Source organism: Triturus cristatus, chromosome 2_2 (genome assembly GCF_964204655.1).
Source record: "Triturus cristatus chromosome 2_2, aTriCri1.1, whole genome shotgun sequence".
In the NCBI taxonomy this organism is placed as follows: Eukaryota; Metazoa; Chordata; class Amphibia; order Caudata; family Salamandridae; genus Triturus; species Triturus cristatus.
In genome coordinates this window covers 1,219,261,666-1,219,279,896 of record NC_140582.1, presented here as the reverse complement: position 1 = coordinate 1,219,279,896, position 18,231 = coordinate 1,219,261,666, and the positions used below count along the sequence as shown (strand labels likewise).

The window sequence follows — 18,231 nt, the reverse complement described above, 5'->3', positions numbered from 1 at the left end:
TGGTACATCATGCTAAATGGAGGGCAGTGGCAGCACATCAGACCATGCATGGCGGGAGGGAGGAGGCTAGTCCATGGATTCAGACAACAGAGGATAGGGAGGAGGTGGATGGGGCAGCAAGCTAACTGTTCAGAGAAGGTGGGTATTAGGAACTTTATTGTTTTTAAAATGTGCGAACTACTTAAAATATGAACAAATATGCAGCATAATCTCACTTTTATTCAGGAAGAAGAGGACGTTTGTGACTGTGACTCCGGGCTCACTTGGCAGAAACACCCCCTGACCCTCCACCCCCCATCGCAAAATGTAATGCCCGTGAAAAGGGTAGGTGAACGCAGTGTTATATAGAACATCGCCCTGAGAGCACGATTGAAAATGAAAACTAGATATAGTATATGGTATAAACTATGCACCAAAAAGTGTGATATAAGAGGAACCGGGGCGTGAAATATAATATGCAATACATTGTGACTCTAAAGTGAGGTTCGTCTCCTTTCCAGAGAGTAAAATAAAAAGTATAACACATCCGGCGGTGGATGTGTGTTTTATTAACCGTGAGGGGGGTTTCTTGCATAGTTTGGTCGAATTTTTGTCGAATCCCCTTTGAATGGCTTGGTGTGCGTGTATATGAAATGTGCCCGTCAATAGCTACCCATGTTTGTATAAATAAACGACAAGGGTGTCTACGTGGAGAGTACCCACCGGCGGGGGCGCCGGGATTAGGCACGGTAAGGCGTCCGACACGTCAGAGCTTCACTAGCAGTGTAAATACATTCCATGTGGATTCATTCTATGCATAGTCGCCTTTTAATGAATATCACGCAAATCGTCATGGTGATAGGTACATACGGTTTGTCCAGCATGTCCCAGGTGTTTCTATAAATTATATTTTTTTTTTAAATAATAAAAAACAAAGGCCGGCCCCGGGGGATGGTGTCCCCGGGGCCGTAAGTGGCCTGAGGAGAGGGGCAACGCAGCCCCCTCCTAAAGATTTTTTTTTAAAAAGGCCATGACCCGGGGGGGGTGGGGTCCCTGGCGCCGATTAAGGCCTTGGGAGGGCCAAATTAATTTTTTTAACAAAAAAAAAATGAGGGTGCACTGCAGGCCCTGGGGGATGGGGTCCCCAGGGCCAGTAAATTGGAAAAAGAAGGGGGGCCACACAGCCCTCCGTCTTAAAAAAATAAAATAAATAAAAGACCGGCGTTGCGCCGGAGGCCACACCCCCTCCTTGCAGCACTCTGCAAACGCGCCCCCTGGCCAGTTGTAAGTTGGGGAATTAATTCCTCTTCAATACTGAGGGTCCCTGAGGGCCAACTAGCCCAACAGGTATCTCCAGTATGCGCCAGGGAGCTGCGTTGCAGACAGGTGTTCAGAGGCCACACCCCTTTTTACACCTTTATGCAACGCAGCTCTGTGGCGCTTACTGGAGGTACCTAGTGGGCTAGTTTGACCCTAGGGACCCTTAGGATTCAAGGGGACTTAATCTCTCAACTTAGAACGGCCAAAGGGCACGTTTACACAGTGGTGAAGTGAGGGGACGGGGCCTGAGGTGACGTGGGCAAACACGCCCTGTGGCGTGTTTTAAGTTGGGGAAATAATTCCCTTTCAATCCTGAGGGACCCTAGGGGCCAACTAGCCCACCAGGTGCTTCCAGTAAGCGCCACTGCTCTGCGTTGCAGAGAGGTGGTGCAGTCCGTGCCCCTTTTTACACCTCTCTGCAATGGCGCTTACTGGACGTACCTAGTGGGCTATTTTGCCCCTAGGGATCCTCAGGATTCAAGGGGACTTAATCTCCCAACTTAAAAAACGGCCACAGGGCGTGTTTACACAGTGGGGAAGGGAGGGGACGGGGCCTGAGGTGACGTGCGCAAACACGCCCTATGGCGCGTTTTAAGTTGGGAAAATAATTCCCCTTCAATCCTGAGGGCCCCTGGGGGCTAACTAGCCCACCAGGTGCTTCCAGTAAGCGCCCCTGAGCTGCGTTGCAGAGAGGTGGTCCAGGCCGTGCCACTTTTTACACCTCTCTGCAACGCAGCTCTGTGGCGCTTACTGGAGGTACCTAGTGGTTTAGTTGGAACCTAGGGACCCTCAGGATTCAAGGAGACCTAATCTCCCAACTTAAAACCGCCCCAGGGCGCGTTTACACAGTGGGGAAGTGAGGGGACAGGGCCTGAGGTGACGTGTGCAAACACGCTCTGTGGCGCGTTTTAAGAGTTAGTTTTAATCCCCTGCCCTATTATATACTAGGGGCTTACAGAGGAGGTCATGCTGATCACAGGGGGACCGCAACGCATAGTGTTCCCTAGTGTATGTAGGTGTTTTCACTGTATTCTGAGTGTCTTTTAACATAGCACTGGCTCTAGGACTGGTTAGTCAGACTCCGTTACCACCAGTATCCGTCTGAAAAAGTTGAGGGTACAGGATGATTTTGCAACAAGGCTTCTTTCTGCTCTTCTGTTTGTTCTTTCTGCACGTTATCCTTCTTCCTGCACTTTTCTTCGTCTTTGAGGACTTCTGTTGCTTCTTTCTGCACTTCTTTTTTTTCTTTATGTCCTATCTCTGTAGGCATAGTTAGAAATTAGCATTTAAAAAACCTTAGAAATTCACTGAAAAAACCATAGGTTTCAGGGGCGTTATAGTTAGCTGGACTTTTCACTCGTACAAAACCATTGAAATTCCCCCGTTATAGTTAGTTCAGCTAACTAGAACTCGCGCGCCCGCAATGCACTGCTGATGACGTCACATATTACATCACTCATGACATGGTCAGTGACATCACTCATGACATCACTGATGACATCTCAAATGACATCACTGATGACATCATCAAGTGAATGTGTGTTTTTCTGACAATTACATATGTTTTATATATGTATATCTCAAGGTCGATGGAAGAATAAATGGGTATACAAGTGTCTAAATGGAGTTTTTTTTTTTTGAAAAATTGATTGTATAACTGACTGATTAAGTGTATCTTAGCGAATACATGGCTTAGTGAGTAATGTTTTAAATATGTAAATATCTGTATCAGTCTCTCACTTTCTGTATAAGTGGCTGCATGGGTTGGTGAGTAGCTACATGAGTGTCTATATAGGTTATTAGTTGGTTTTTTGAGTATCAGTAGGAGTGTCTGAGTGTCTGTATGGTTCGGTGGGGGGTATTACGTAGTGCATAGGTGCATGAATGAGTGACTCACTGTTTGTATGTGTTGAAGACAGCATGTGTGCAGGACTGTATGGGTGGATGAGTGTGTGCATGGGTGTGCTAGTGAATGACTGTCTCAATAGTGTCTTTATGAGTAACTACATATGTTTTAAACTAGTATATGTGACTATTGGTGTATATGTGAGAGTGAGAGATTGGAAGAGTTCCTGTATGAATAAGTATGTGTTTCTATAAGTGATTGTTAAAAAGACTAAGTATGTGTAAGTTTCTGTAGACGTAAGTGTGGTGGTGTGTGTAACTGTATATGCAAGTAAATGGATGTTTGATTATTTATTAGCATGAGTGACTGTGTGTGAGTAACTCTATGGATGAGTGGCGTTGTGTAACAGGATGTACAGGTGTATGAGTACATATGATGAGTGAGTACATGTATGAGGGACTGTATAGGACTGTTGGTGAATGAATGAGTGGATGTGTATGTGGATCTTAGAATTACTGAATAGGTTGTTGTAACTGGTATTGGTATGTCCATTGTTTTGAAAATTTCAGTTTCTATTTTTGAATGTGTGTATCAAAGGTTATATTAGGGGGAGAGGAGGTCTGCCACTCTATCACAAGGATGATGTCATCAGTGATGTCATTTGAGATGTCATCAGTGATGTCATGAGTGATGTCACTGACCATGTCATGAGTGATGTAATATGTGACGTCATCAGCAGTGCATTGCGTGCGCGCGAGTTATAGTTAGCTTAAGTAACTATAACGGGGAAATTTCAATGGTTTTGTACGAGTGAAAAGTCCAGCTAACTATAACACCCCTGAAACCTATGGTTTTTTCAGTGAATTTCTACGGTTTTTTAAACGCTAATTCCTAACTATAACGTCCCTGAAACCTATGGTTTTTTCAGTGAATATATATTTATATATATATATATTTTTCCTGAAAAAACCAAAGGTTTCAGGGGCATTCTAGTTAGCTGGACATTTCCCTCGTACAAAACCCTAGAAATTCCTGTTATAGTTAGTTCAGCTAACTATAACTCGCGCCCCCGCAATGCACTGCTGATGACGCCACATATTACATCACTCATGACATGGTCAGTGACATCACTCATGACATCACTGATGTCATCCATGTGATAAATTAGTGCATCTTCTCACACCCTTTGATATACTCAATCAAAATTTAAGACGTCTATTCTCAAAACCATAGATACTCCAATACCAATAACTACATACCCACTCATTGACTCGTAGATCTACACACACATCTACTCTCTCACCTGTACAGTCACTCATACTCAGTCACTCAGTACAGGACTATCATATGCATTTATACACCTACATAGACACTCACACTCCACCATTCATCCATAGAGGTACTCTCACACCTAGTCAGTCATGCAAATAATTAATCACACTCCCATTTACTCACCTATGCAGTTATACACACACAAGTTCACTTACTCATAAAAATAGTACCACATTCTTACGCTCTTATACAATCACTGATAAAAGCACACACTCATCCATACAGCCACTCTCACAATCACACACTCACATATACCCACTTATATACTCTTACACACATATATACTGCCTTTCACATATGTAGTTACTCACACATGTACCACTGAGATATACATTCAATCACTAACTCACCCATGCATACACTCACCCAACCATACAGTCCATCACAGATGCACTCTTAAAACCATGCACCCATAGAATCACCCGCTTACACATGTATGCACAGTCACACACACCCCAACCACACAAACACTCAGGCACCCATACAGATACTCAGACAACCAATCAATAACCCATAGAGACACTCGTATAGCTATTCACAAAATCATGCAGCCGCTTATACACCAACAGACAGACCCATTCAGACATTCACAGTTTAGTCACTAGTCTGCAGTAAGATGCATTTAATGACTCACTTATAGTCAGTTACGCACCTAGAAAATCATCCATTCACACACTTGTACACCCACTCATTCTTCAACAGGCCTTTCCCTATATATATTAAACCTATTTAAAATTTACAGAAACACAGACTCACTGGATGACGTCATCAATGATATCAGTGATGTCACTGACCATGTAATGATTGTATAATATGTGACGTCATCAGCAGTGCATTGCGGGGGGCGCGAGTTATAGTTAGCTGAACTAACTATAACGGGGGAAATGTCCAGCTAACTAGAACACCCCTGAAACCTATGTTTTTTTTAGTGAATTTCTAAGGTTTTTTAAATGCCAATTCCTAACTATAACGCCCCTGAAACCTTTGGTTTTTTCAGTGAATTTCAAAGGTTTTTTAAATGCTAATTCCTAACTATATCAGGCCTGAAACCTATCGTTTTTTCAGTGAATTTCAAAGGTTTGTAAATGACAATTTTTAATGTATTGTTATACTGATTTTTTTTATACTGATTTACTACATTTTTAAAACCATTTAATTTTAGATATATTTTAATTACATTATAATTACATTATGCATTACAATACAAAATATACATTCTCAGAATGAATTACTTTAGTTTAAATACTCGGCAAATAGGCAACAGACTTTTAAGTACAGTAGTTACAGTTGTTGCAATGGGCACCACAATTTCAAACAAGCAACATTGAGCTCAATGTGAATTTCTAATTAAATGCAATTAGTTACTTTATGGATTACTTTTCTAACCACAGGACTGGATCCTAGATTCAGTCCTTGGACATCTTCTGTAAACAGTTGAGTAAACGCGCTTTGGTTACAGTAGTAATTTTTAAGGAATATTATTGTATTTTAAAAGTTGACACTTAGAAACTTTTTCCCATAGAATCACCAATGTTATCCTATGGCAGCAAATTCACTTAGCAGGTAAGTAGTGTTATCGTTACTTTTTCTTACTCCGTGGTAGATACTGGATCCAGCACTGGCCAACCTCCTGTAAACAGTTGAAAGAATGTGTTTAAGTCATACAGACGATTTTTTAGGAATATTTTTAGTTTGTGAAAATAGACACTTAGAAACTTTTCTGGTGAAAACCACACAATGGATTCTTATGGAAGGAAATACAAGTTACTGGTAAGTACGCTTAGAATTAATTTTCAGGGTCAGTGCTGGGCTAAAAGATGCAGCCCTGGGTTCTCTCCTGATAACAGGTGAGTAAATCGGAATTCGTAGTTCGGCTGATTCTACAGAAATATTTGTACAATGGTGAAGGAAGGGGGCGGGGCCTGAGGTGACGTGTGCAAACATGCCCTGTGGCGCGTTTAAGTTGGGGAATTAATTCCTCTTCAATCCTGCGGTCCCCTGGGGGCCAACTATCCCACCAGGTACCTCCAGTATGCGCCAGGGAGCTGCATTGCAGAGAGGTGTTCAGAGGCCACGCCTCTTTTTACAACACTCTGCAACGCAGCTCCGTGGCGCTTACTGGAGGTACCTGGTGGGCTAGTTGGTCCCCAGGGACCCTCAGGATTGAAGAGGAATTAATTCCCAACTTAAAACGTGCCACAGGGCGTGTTTGCACACACATCACCTCAGGCCCCGCCCCCTACCTTCACCACTGTGCAAACATGCCCCGTGGGGTGTTTTAAGTTGGGGGATTAAGTCTCCTTGAATCCTGAGCTTCCCTGGCAGCCAACTAGCCCACCAGGCACCTCCAGTATGCACCAGGGAGCTGCGTTGCAGTGGTGTTAAGAGGCCACACCCCTTTTTACAACACTCTGCAACGCAGCTCCGTGGCGCTTAGTGGAGGTACCTGGCCGGCTAGTTGTCCCCTAGGGGACCTCTGGATTAAAGAGGAATGAATTCCTCAAATAAAAACGCGCCACAGGGCTTATTTTCACAGTATCCCCTCAGGCCCCGCCCCCTACCTTCACCACTGTGCAAACGCGCCCTGTGGCACGTTTTAAGTTGGGAGATAAACCCCAGGGGACCTCAGGATTCAAGGGGAGTTAAACTAGCCCACCAGGTACCTCCATTAAGCGCCACAGAGCTGCAGTATTGAAAGGGAATTTGTTCCCCCTCTGGAAACGCACCAGGGGGTGCGTTTGCAGAGTGATGAAAGGGGGCGTGGCCACCTCCCCGATCCAGTTTTTTAAAAATTCTTTTTAAGAAGGGGGGCTGTGTAGCCCCCCCCTTAATTTTTTTGGCCCTGGGGACCCCAACCCCCAGGGCCTGCCCCCTAATTTAAAAAAAAAAAAATTATACTGTGGAGGGGGGGCCACTTCCCAAGGCCTTAATTTGCCTCGGGGCCCCCATCCCCCGCGGCATTAGTCTTTAAAAAAAAAAAAAAAAAAAAAACATTTTTAGGGGGGGGGGGGGGGCGGCTGCGGCTGCATAGACTCCCTCCTGTGTCCACTTAAGGCCCCGGGGGCCCCATCCCCCGGGGACTGGCCATCTCGTTGGGGACTGTGGGGGGGTCCCAATCCCCCCACGGTCCCAGCCGGCTCCCCGCTTCCTGCGGGAGCCGGCATTGCTTTTCCACATGGGGAGCAGCTAACCTGCTGCTCCCCTTGTGGAAAAGCAATCGGCTTTGCTATTTGGAAGAGAGAGCAGGTTTCCTGCTCTCTCTTCCAAATAGCAAAGCAGTTTGCAATGACAGGGTGGGAGCCGCGAGGCTCCCGCCCTGTCATTGCAAACGGCAGTGTCCCGGGGGTGGGCACCCCGGGACACTGCAGGAGCCGGCCCTGGGTGGTGGCGGTCCCCAGGGCCATCGAGGGCTCCCTGGCCCCCCTCCCACCTCTTTCAAAGCCCCGGGGGGTGGTGGTCCCCGGGGCTGGAGGGTCCCTCACGGACCCCCCATTTTACATATTTAGAGCCCCGGGGACGTGGCGGTCCCCGGGGCGTGTGGGGGGGCTTAAGCCCCCCCCCCCATACAGGGTATATATATATTTTTTTAAAGCCCCGGGGGGTGGCTGTCCCCGGGGCCGCGGGGGGGGCCTGAGCCCCCCTATTCATTTTTTTAAGCCCCGGGGCTGGGGGCAACAACAAAGAAATTGAAACCCCCGGGGGTGGCGGTCCCCCGGACTGGGGGGGGCTGAGAGTCCCCCCCCACGTATTATACAAAAGCCCCGGGGGGTGGCGGTCCCCGGGGCTGGGGGGTCCCTCACAGACCCCCCCCCATTTTATATATTTAGAGCCCCGGGGAGGTGGCGGTCCCCGGGGCGTGTGGGGGGGGCTTGAGCCCCCCCACACACAGAGGGTATATTTTTTTTTTTAAAAGCCCCGGGGGGTGGCGGTCCCCGGGGCCACGGTGGGGAGCCGTGAGCCCCCCCATTCATTTTTTAAGCCCCGGGGGGTGGCGGTCCCCGGGGCTGGGGGGCCCAACAAAGAAATTGAAGCCCTGGGGGGTGGCGGTCCCCGGGGCTGGGGTGTGGCTGAGAGCCCCCCCTCCACGTATTTTACAAAAGCCCCGGGGGGTGGCTAATACCATATTGGGTAAATCAAAACGAACCTGCGCTTCGTTTTTTTTTTCGTTCGCGGGATGCGCGTAGGGTCCGCCTTGGGGGTCCTTGTGGGACCCCCTGAGCAGGCCTAGGGGGTCAGGGTGTTTCTACCCTGCCCCCTTGTCGCGTTTTGCGCCTTTTTTTCAGTTTTCTTGTGCCTCGGTTCTACCTTTTGCCTTCCTCAGATGCCTGTCCAAAATGTAGCACAGTTTCATCTCCACCTTTTACCTCTCCGGCTGCCCTCCCATTGATTGGAGAGCTCCGCCCCACAGTTTACACAGTTGCACACCTCCTGTAGTTTTGGAATATCGCCTACAGTTCCCATAATTCTTCTTGCTGGTAGAGGCAGTGCTTGGGGAACAACACAATTGTCCCAACATGCAGAGGTAGATGTAAGTATTTTTCCGATGTAAGGCCCGGTTCTGGAATACTGTCCTCTTGGCTTCGAGTCCCCACTGACGTTCCAGCCTCTCTTGAAGAAGCCAGGCGGGCCGCGGGTCGGGATAAATGATTCCCTTCCCCTCGTGCAGTGACGAGCTGCTCCTGGCAGCAGCCCTGTCCCTTTTTCCGCAAGCTGAGGCGGGCCGGAGTTTACCAATCCATTGGTCAAAGAATTTCAGCAGCAGCTGCACCAGCAAACACTCCTATATCTATATCGAGAGAGGGAGAGAGAGAGAGAGATGGAATAAAATCAGAGCTAAAATTATTCATCTAAAATCTAAATGCTTATATAAATACAACATAGGAGAGAGCTGAAAGCAATCTAGAAAGTTATATAATCATGACACATAGCCTAAATTGGTATACAAATATAACTCTAATCTGCAATTAAAATACACACCAGGATGAAATACGGGAGTGCAATCAGAAAGGCCCCTAATTAAACACATACTGTTGGACTTGGCCCTTTTTCCCTCATTTTTTTCGTTTTTGTAATGTTAAGGTGCAGGTGCTTACTTCGCCCAAGATGGCTGCCACAGACCCCTGCTACTGCAGGGTGGTCGTTTTTCATAGTAGCACCCTAGCTGCCAGGAGCTGGCTGGGACCCACAACAATGTTGCGATACCAGCCCGCCTTTTTGTCCCATAGTTAGAGTGGGGAAGCTCCTGGAAGAAGCTGGAACCTTCTAGAAGGGAGGTGGGGTTTTACTTTTGCCGCCTTGGCTAGAGGTCACCTGACCTAGGGCTACTTAAGAGTGGGAGGGAAGCTTTTGTAGTGAGTTGGCCATTGGGGTGAAGCAGAGCTGGAAGAATCCACTAGGAGTGTAGGCGGTAGGGCCTAGCCAGGGACTTATGCCTCTGAGAGTGACAGGATTTAGGTACTGCCTCTTAAGTGAGTGAGGTGCCCTGTGAATCCCACTGATCTTGCCCAGTAGTAGGAGGACCCAGAGACTCTCTGCCAGCCTGACTAGGAAGGACCTAGTCGCCCTCTCCATCCCTACCCCTGTAACAGAACCCCTTAAGGGCGCCAGATACATCTGCGCCAAAAGACTTCATCTGTCAACTGAGAACTGAAACCTAACTTTAAGAACTGAGACTGCATGACAAGAGCGAGCTGTAAGCCTTGAATGCCAGAGCTGAGACTGCGTGTCTAAGCTACCCTAGTGAACAAAATACTAAGCCGATTGCCAAGACACCGGGGATCGACCAGGTACTAGCGCTGTGACCCCCGCGCTTCCTGCCCTGGTCTGGGACCCCCGGCAGCGTGCTCCGCTGAGCACTTTACCCCATCCTTAATTTGAGCCCCCCCCTGCGACGACGAAGCCAGCGCGCTCACCGCCGCGGCCTGGAGGCCTGGGAGAGTGCCCTGCTGTGTCGCGAGGCCCAGGCGAAGTCCGGGGCCCCGTCGCTGCCGTCGCAGCCGTGTGAGGAGAAGCGCAAGGTCGGGGCCGAGTTCCCCCAACGTCGTGAGGACGGACGCCTGCTGACGCCGAGACGGAGGTAAGCCCGGAGGCCGAGATCCCCCCCTGGTGCGCCCCCTGCTGGTCTGGAAACCACACCGCACTTGGCCCGGGTTGTCCCCTCCGTGGGAATCCCCTCCCCTGCCTGCGTGACGGAGAGACCCCGCCGAGGGATCCTGTCCGTGTCCCCCCTCCTGTGTTACCGAGCGCGGTGCTCTGTGAACTGCACCGGAGCATAGGGACTCGCTCCTCAAGTCCAGTAATCTTCCCCGCTGGAAGCCGTTCAAAGTACTGACAGACATTACTCTCGTGTGGCGCTTCACGCCACCGACTCTGCTTCCTCAGCCGGAGGGACCGGGACGGCGAGTAACCCCATGTGGTATATGCACTGCTCGAAAGTAACTATATGCCAAGGAATGCGAGTAGCGCATTGTGTTATATGCTCTGCTCGAAAGTAATTACATACCAAGGAATGCGAGTAGCGCATTGTGTTATATGCTCTGCTCGAAAGTAATTACATGCTAAGGAATGCGAGTAGCGCAATGTGTTACATGTTCTGCTCGAAAGTAGTTACCTGCCCAGGAATGCGAGTAGCGCACTGTGTTATATGCTCTGCTCAAAGGTAATGACATGCGACTGATTACGAGTCACGCGATGTATTAAATGTTCTACGCAAACGTATCCACATGCAACTGATTGCGCGTAGCGCTATGTTTATATGCCTTGCTTCACAGTACTAGGGGCCCTTGATCACGAGGAGCGCTCAGTTCTACAGGCGCCATGTTAAGTGAACCCAATGTGTCCCCTTTCAAGTATTACGCTTAGTTAGACGGCCGGTTCAGGGAAAGACTTTACGTAAGCGTGCACGGCGCTAGAACAAGGTTAGGCACTGCATAGATATCACCCAGAGTGTCGAATGTAATGTCACAATGGTATTATGATTCATGTATTACCTTGTTATTTCCTGAACTGCATTTGACCAGCTATACTTGGATAAACTTGAAGTATTTGCATAATTTAAACGGTGTGGCGTCCCTTATTGTGTGTGACTCTAGTCCATGAGAAGCGTGTGGTGTATGGTTGCTTAACACATAGCCCTCTGGTTGCCCGACCGGCTCGCACCACGCTACCGCCTATAGGGCCTGGTGACCCCAGGTTCCTACACATACTAAAAAAGTAAATGACAGCTTCACTTAGTACACTTTCACATGGGCACAATTTGGTATGTTGTAAAATAGCAGCAGTCCGATAAAAAGGCACCTTCAAAAGGAATTTACAACATCATTAGCAGGAGGCAGGAACTGATTAAGCTGGAATGTGTCCTATGCTGTTGAGAGCTGGTAGAATGCGCCCTGCTTATACTTCAAGCTCTAGACACAAAGAATAATAAAGTAATAATGTAAAAATAAAAACACTGAAGAGAACTACCTTGCGTGCAAATGTGATCCTTTTGAAAGAGCAAGATGCAGTCTTTCAAAGTAAAGTTACCCAGGGGCTGAAGTGGGCTGCCCCCCCTCCAGCCCCCCCGCTCCTGAAACCAGGTTTGTTTGGGCAGGAATACATTCTTATTAATAAAACCCACCACTGAGTTACATTTAAATCCCAACCTTGTGCTTCTTCAGACCAATCACTCATAAAATATACTGTCTATCCCTATAGATGGTATGTCACTTCTACCCCTTGTAGTGCTCATTTTCTTATATAACATTTCCTATACATTGATTTACACACATATGATACATTGTCTCAGTATAATGTGTGTGCGATAAAGGGCTCCGACACCCTACATTGTTGTGAGTAGCACTATAAAACAAATGAAATACCTGTGAGAGAGGGGCTATGGAGAGATGAGGACAACTGTTGGAGGGGGTATTAAGGAATTGGGGGAAGCCAACAAAGATTGTTGCAGGGGGAGTCACCAGTGCTAAAGCCAGCCCTGTATGGCCGGCCATGTGAACGCTGTCTCCCATCTCCTGCTTCTACACACTCAACAGTCTCAAGAAGATCTTCAAATGGCTCCCCACAAACACTCGCAGAACAGACACCCAACCTTTTATTGCCCACAAGGACTACGGCAACGCATTCTATGCCGGATTCAACGCTCAACTAGCCAAAAGACTCCACACCATACAAAACGCAGCAGCCTGGCTGACCTTCAACCTCCCACCCCGCACACACATCACCCCGACCCTCAAAGAGCTACACTGTCTGCCAATCCACAAATGAACACACTTAAAATTCCTCACTTACACATACAAAGCCTTATACAAAATTGGCCCCACGTACCTCCAGAACCACATAAACTTCTACCCACCTACAAGACACCCCTGCTCAGCCGGATTCCTTACTCGCACACCCTCCCTGTATGCACAAAACTAGATATAGTGGTACGCCTTCTCGTACCCCGCTCCCAAAGCCTAGAACGACCTGCCCCTGCACATCAGACCCTCCTTCCCTGTTCTTCCCCAGGAAAGCAAACACCTGGCTCTTCACCTAACCCTAACCCTCGCTCGGCCCATACAACTCCTGCTTCAGTGCTACGATACCTTACTGGGTGAGTCATGAGCTATACAAACGGGAACAGCAACAGCCTTGAAGATTAACATGAGAACTCTCACTTGTAACCTGCTTCAATAATGTTAACTTCAAGGTTTCCTCCTGGAACCAATAATAATATATCGCATGAAAAATAAGAGACTACGAAACATGCAAAAGACTTTATAGAACAAACCACCACACACAGCTCTTGTAGCCCCATCTTCTCTGTGCTTGCTCCAAGCTGATGTGTATGAGAGGCTCTCCCTTTGACTCTGGAATCTATGGTTTCTATCATCACTCAGTCACCTCTCACTGCTCCTTCTGTGCTCTGTGTACTATTACAGCACCCCCAAATTCTGATAAATGTTACTTTCATATAAAGGTTTGACTGTATCCGCAGCCAGTTATCGACCTACTTGACTCCTCGAGTAACTCCCTACCCGAGATGAGGTCAGTACAGATGCTCAGCACTAGGATACCCTTGTGGGTGATGGTGCGCTTTAGAAATGCACATAACATAACACCCCTGCCTCCTTTTAGGCCTTCCATCTGCTTTTGAGCACAGGTGGGTATGGCCTTGCTCCTCTCTTCCCCCCCCCCCCCCCTTGTGATCCGTTTCCACATGTGGAGACTTCTCTGCAGTTTTCGACTGTGTTATGGAACATGAGCAGATTGTCTAACCAGCTAATTTGTCGTCCTCCTCTGCCAGTGCCAATAGTGAGTACTTACTCATGGTGTCCCAGCCACATAGACTTAACGGGGCAGAGGATCAGATCTTTGAAGACACCACTAGCTTTAGATGTTCTTTCAAACCTGCGTGCACCATGAAGATTTTGTTGTCGACCCGTCTTACATGTCAGGTTACACCATTGTGTCATAAAACGTGGCAGCACTAGTAGATTTTAAATTTTTGAATTTGACCTTGAAGCGTAGGAGGTGGCCAAGAATTGATACAGCAGCGTTGGTGGTGGTGGCAGAAGGTTGGTGCCCGGGTCATTTCTTACCAGTGAGTTCATGCGAAGGCATGGTAGACTTTTCTTAAGCTGGGAGTAATTACTCACCAGGTATAAGTTAGTGGGTCGGCTGCTCCAAGGCTGTTCTAAGAATAAACTCCCTTCTGATGAAAGTGTTTCAAGCCTAAAGGCTGGACTAGAAAGGGGAGCTTGCACAGGCTGCTCAGAGCTGCAGGAGGTGTCCTGGCTGATAATTAGAGTAGTTACCTGTGAGAAAGCCATTACAAGTGCCAGATCTACCCAGAGTTGCAGATTCAGGTAGGGCAAGGTTGTCAGAATCTGTCATGGTGAAAACTAGATGTTTAAATCTAGCGGGCTCTTGAGAGAAGGCAGAATGAAATATAAATTGTGATTTGTGGACTTCCTTGGAAGGAATCGACCCTGCCCCCACACAGGCGGCTCTTACTAAACATGCCGGTGGCAAACCTACTGCCTGATTCAGAGGTTGTGCTCTGCTGAGATAGTAGTATGTGTAATGATGAGTGCGGTGACCCATACCACACCATGACATGGGCCTCAACAAGCTGTAGAAATTGTTTCCTACAGCACTTGCTTTACTTTTTGCTTTCTTCTGCTGACATTTTAGACCTCTGCCACCTCATGTGGTAGACGGGGGTTATTCAAAAACCACCACATTGTAATGTGAGGATGCTGGCATGGAGGCCTTTGCCACCATCTGCTTAACCTCTGTAGTTCGTGCACGTGCCCTACTACAGGTCTATGACCTACTCAGTCTCCAGATTGTCCTCTGCTCCCAAAACTGCCTCAACTTTGTGTTACATGCAGCTTCCCTGATGAAGGCCACAATATAGTAGTTAGTGGAGTATGGCTACACTGTATATGAGCCAAAACCAGTGCTACTAAGTTATGTGTTATATGCTGGTCAACTTAGTTTAACAGGATCTGTCTTTGTTTAACTCTGTACTTTCTTTTACAGACTGGAAGAGTATTGATTTGACTCCTGTTGGCACGGTGTTGGCCTTAAGTTTTCTTGTTGAAATTGTGCTGTTGATCATAAAAAGAATGGACTTCTTCAAGGCGAAAGGTAGGATTTTTATTTTAGGTGTTTGTTAATAATGTTCCTATATTCTGTGGGGCCTTGCAGCGATTCATGCTGACCATGTGCCACAGAGATTTTAGTTCTCAGGTTAAAAACTGTATGGCTTCTAAATTTTTTGGAAGCCATAATTTTCAGATGCGTGCAAATTAAAGAATAAGAGCATGGACAGTAGCAAAATCAATGTACGTACTAGAAAAAACTACGACAAATTTGTATGTCCTTTCATAGAATTCCTATGCAATCTACTTAATAGAATTTTGGGAGCTGTATGATATTGACCAAACCCCACTTGCTCTCAGACATTCATTTTGTCCCACCCTGGCACCACTAATTAACTCTCTTGTGCCAGCCAATCTACCGCCCTATATAGAATCGGTCCCCCATCCACACACTCAGCGTATCCTCACACTCACCCCCAAACACTCAGCCCATTGTCCATTCTCTCATCGCCCTGTTCATCCTCAAGCCCTGTTTACTCGAGCCTTGTTCCACTTCCACCCTGCATCCCTTCTAACCTGCCATGTCCACTCGCTTGCCATCCTTTCTTCCTCCATTTTTTAATCCACCAACATAATTTCTGAATTCAAAACAACAATTGCAAAAAGGCATTTTTCCACAAAGAAAGAAAAACATGAGGCTTTAATGAATAAATACTTTTTAGAGTTCTGAACTTTGTGCGTTCTTCTTAACCCCCATTTTTTTGGTCTCTCATTTTCCTGAAACTACTAGCCCAGCAGTCTTTTTTTTTTTTCTTGTTTATAGAAAATAGGCAATCAAAATATTAATACTTTTTACAGTGTAATACAAAGTTATAGAGTTAAATGTACTGAAAATATCCCACAAAATTATATAACTTTATATGAAATCTATGGAAAGGAATAAGGTAAAGGGGAGAAAAAGGGGGAAAATACAAGAATAAACTTTTCTCAGCCTGAATAACAATATAATAAAAATGACATAAAGGTAGCACAAATAAGTAAGTGAAAATGTATGATTACAATTACGGCTGAAACATGTCGAGAAACTGGCAGTAAAAAGGGATGTAAGGAGAACATTACATCTCCCGATCACCACCATCCTTCACGTTTTTTACCCTGTCCTGAGGGTTCAGGAATAAATTGTACATAAGGTGACACCTCCGAGCTAGTTTTAACTTTCACTGCACTTTTCACTTCCGGTGATCCCAGTTACTTTTTGCATATATTGTTTTTCTTATGTGTTGTTTTGTCTTCCCATACCCTATTGCTTCACTCCTAGGCGTTGAATGCGCGGGGCTGTTTGGAAGCAGCCCTATGATGAAGCATATCACACAATTGTGTGAGTGAGGGCAGTATTAAGACACACAGCACGTGCCACCACATATAGAGATATTATTCCACCCCCTACTCCTTCTGGTGTATTAAAGGGATTGGGGGATCGGAGTAGGGTGAGCCATTACCCTCACCCCTCCTCTTCTGTGTGAATAATGACATAGTTTCTATCCAATATTTGATTGCATCAAATGCTATACTTAATAGGAGGTAGGAGATATTTATAGCATTTTTCAAACTCTTAATTGCTGTTGTGTCTCAACAAATCACTAATAAGTCTACAGTTTGCACATTAAAATCACAATTATTTCAGGCGTCTGCGAGGCTTCCTAAAAGGAGATGTGATAAAGAAAAAGGGATGTGTATGAAAAATACGATTTCTTTGTGACCAGACTTAAAGCCAGAATTAGTATGGGTGTGGGCACTCAAAGACCATAGGGCCGATTCACAGAACTTATCTGAGATAAAATCCTAAACTTACTACTTTTGGTATTCACAGAAGGCATTTAGAAGTAGTAAAGTTAGGACTCCTAACTTTACTACTACTAAACTCATTTTGTGAATACCGAAAGTCGTAAAGTTAGGATTTTGTCTTAGTTTAGTAGTAGTAAAGTTAGGACTCCTAACTTGACTACTACTAAATGCCTGCTGTGTATACCAAACGTAGTAAGTTTAGGATTTTATCTTAGATTAGTTTTGTGAATTGGTCCCCGTATGTTTAAAAGTAGAGTTGGAGAGGTGACATGGCCTAAAAGTTGATGAAATGCTACTGTTAAATTTATGCAGAGCATTTGGTGCAATCATTAATTGATTATAGATGAAAAGCAATGTTTGAGTAGCATTAATAGATTTTTAGCCATATTTTGTTCCAAAAAGGAATTGAAAAATATGTTTGTAAGTCTGCTTCCCAAAGTAACTCTAATGGGGTCTTTTGTCTGGGTTCAGGTAAGAAAGTAAGCTGAGAGTATGTTTTAGAGGTAGAAGGAGATGATAGTAACAAAGCATGTAAAGGTGAAGGATTGGATACTGAGGAGATGGCAGTACATAAGTAAGAATAGGCTTCGGACATTGCTAAGCTTAAAGGTTGGTATTTAAATTTATATGAATTAGGAAACTTAAACAACGATTGGGACTGTGAGAAAGTGACGAGGGAATGATTATGTATTAATTGATGAACCCAAATCAGACCTTTCTCCCGCCAAGATCTCCAAAACTTTGGCTTATTATTAATGTTTGTATGTATATTGTGCCAGTTAGAGGATTGAAGAACCTGATCTATGGTTGAGAGATTTGAAATTAAAGCGGGCTGTTATAGTTGAAGTATGTTTGAGGATTGGAATTGCCAGGAATTAAGGCCTATGTACAAAAGACAAACACACTGAAAAACACTGAACACCAATTCTAAGTCTGTCCATAAGGGTTGTTCATGTGTAGAATGACCATTGTAATAATGGATTGAATGCTTTAACAAGAAAGCTGCGTGGTAAGCTTGGAACTTTGGGAAGTTCACACCTCCTGATTGTTTATTACAGTGAAGCTTCTTGAGAGACGTTTGAGGTTATTTATTATTCCATAAGAAAACCATTTTAAAAACAGCAGATGGCATTTGGATTGGAATTGTAGAGAGATAAGAGGATTATAGGAACTAATACCATCTTAATAGAATCGAGCCTACCCCACCATGAAAGGAAAAGTGGATTCCAACGAGTTGTAAGGGTAGTTAGGGTTGAACCTAGGGCAGTAGCATTGATTGAGACAGTATCTGTAATAGAAGTAGTGAACCGGAGTCCTAAATAT

At 45.8% G+C, this 18,231-nt stretch overlaps 1 protein-coding gene across 3 annotated transcripts in view; it reads left to right on the top strand.

The window, feature by feature from the left end:
- LOC146863427 (uncharacterized) overlaps positions 1-18,231 on the top strand; it is a 262,248-nt gene that overhangs the window by 201,286 nt on the left and 42,731 nt on the right. For all 3 annotated transcript variants that reach the window (XM_085642853.1, XM_085642852.1, XM_085642851.1), the window contains exon 7: positions 15,002-15,109. In XM_085642853.1, the coding sequence (XP_085498979.1) occupies positions 15,002-15,109 (108 nt within the window). The remainder of the gene's footprint in view (positions 1-15,001; positions 15,110-18,231) is intronic.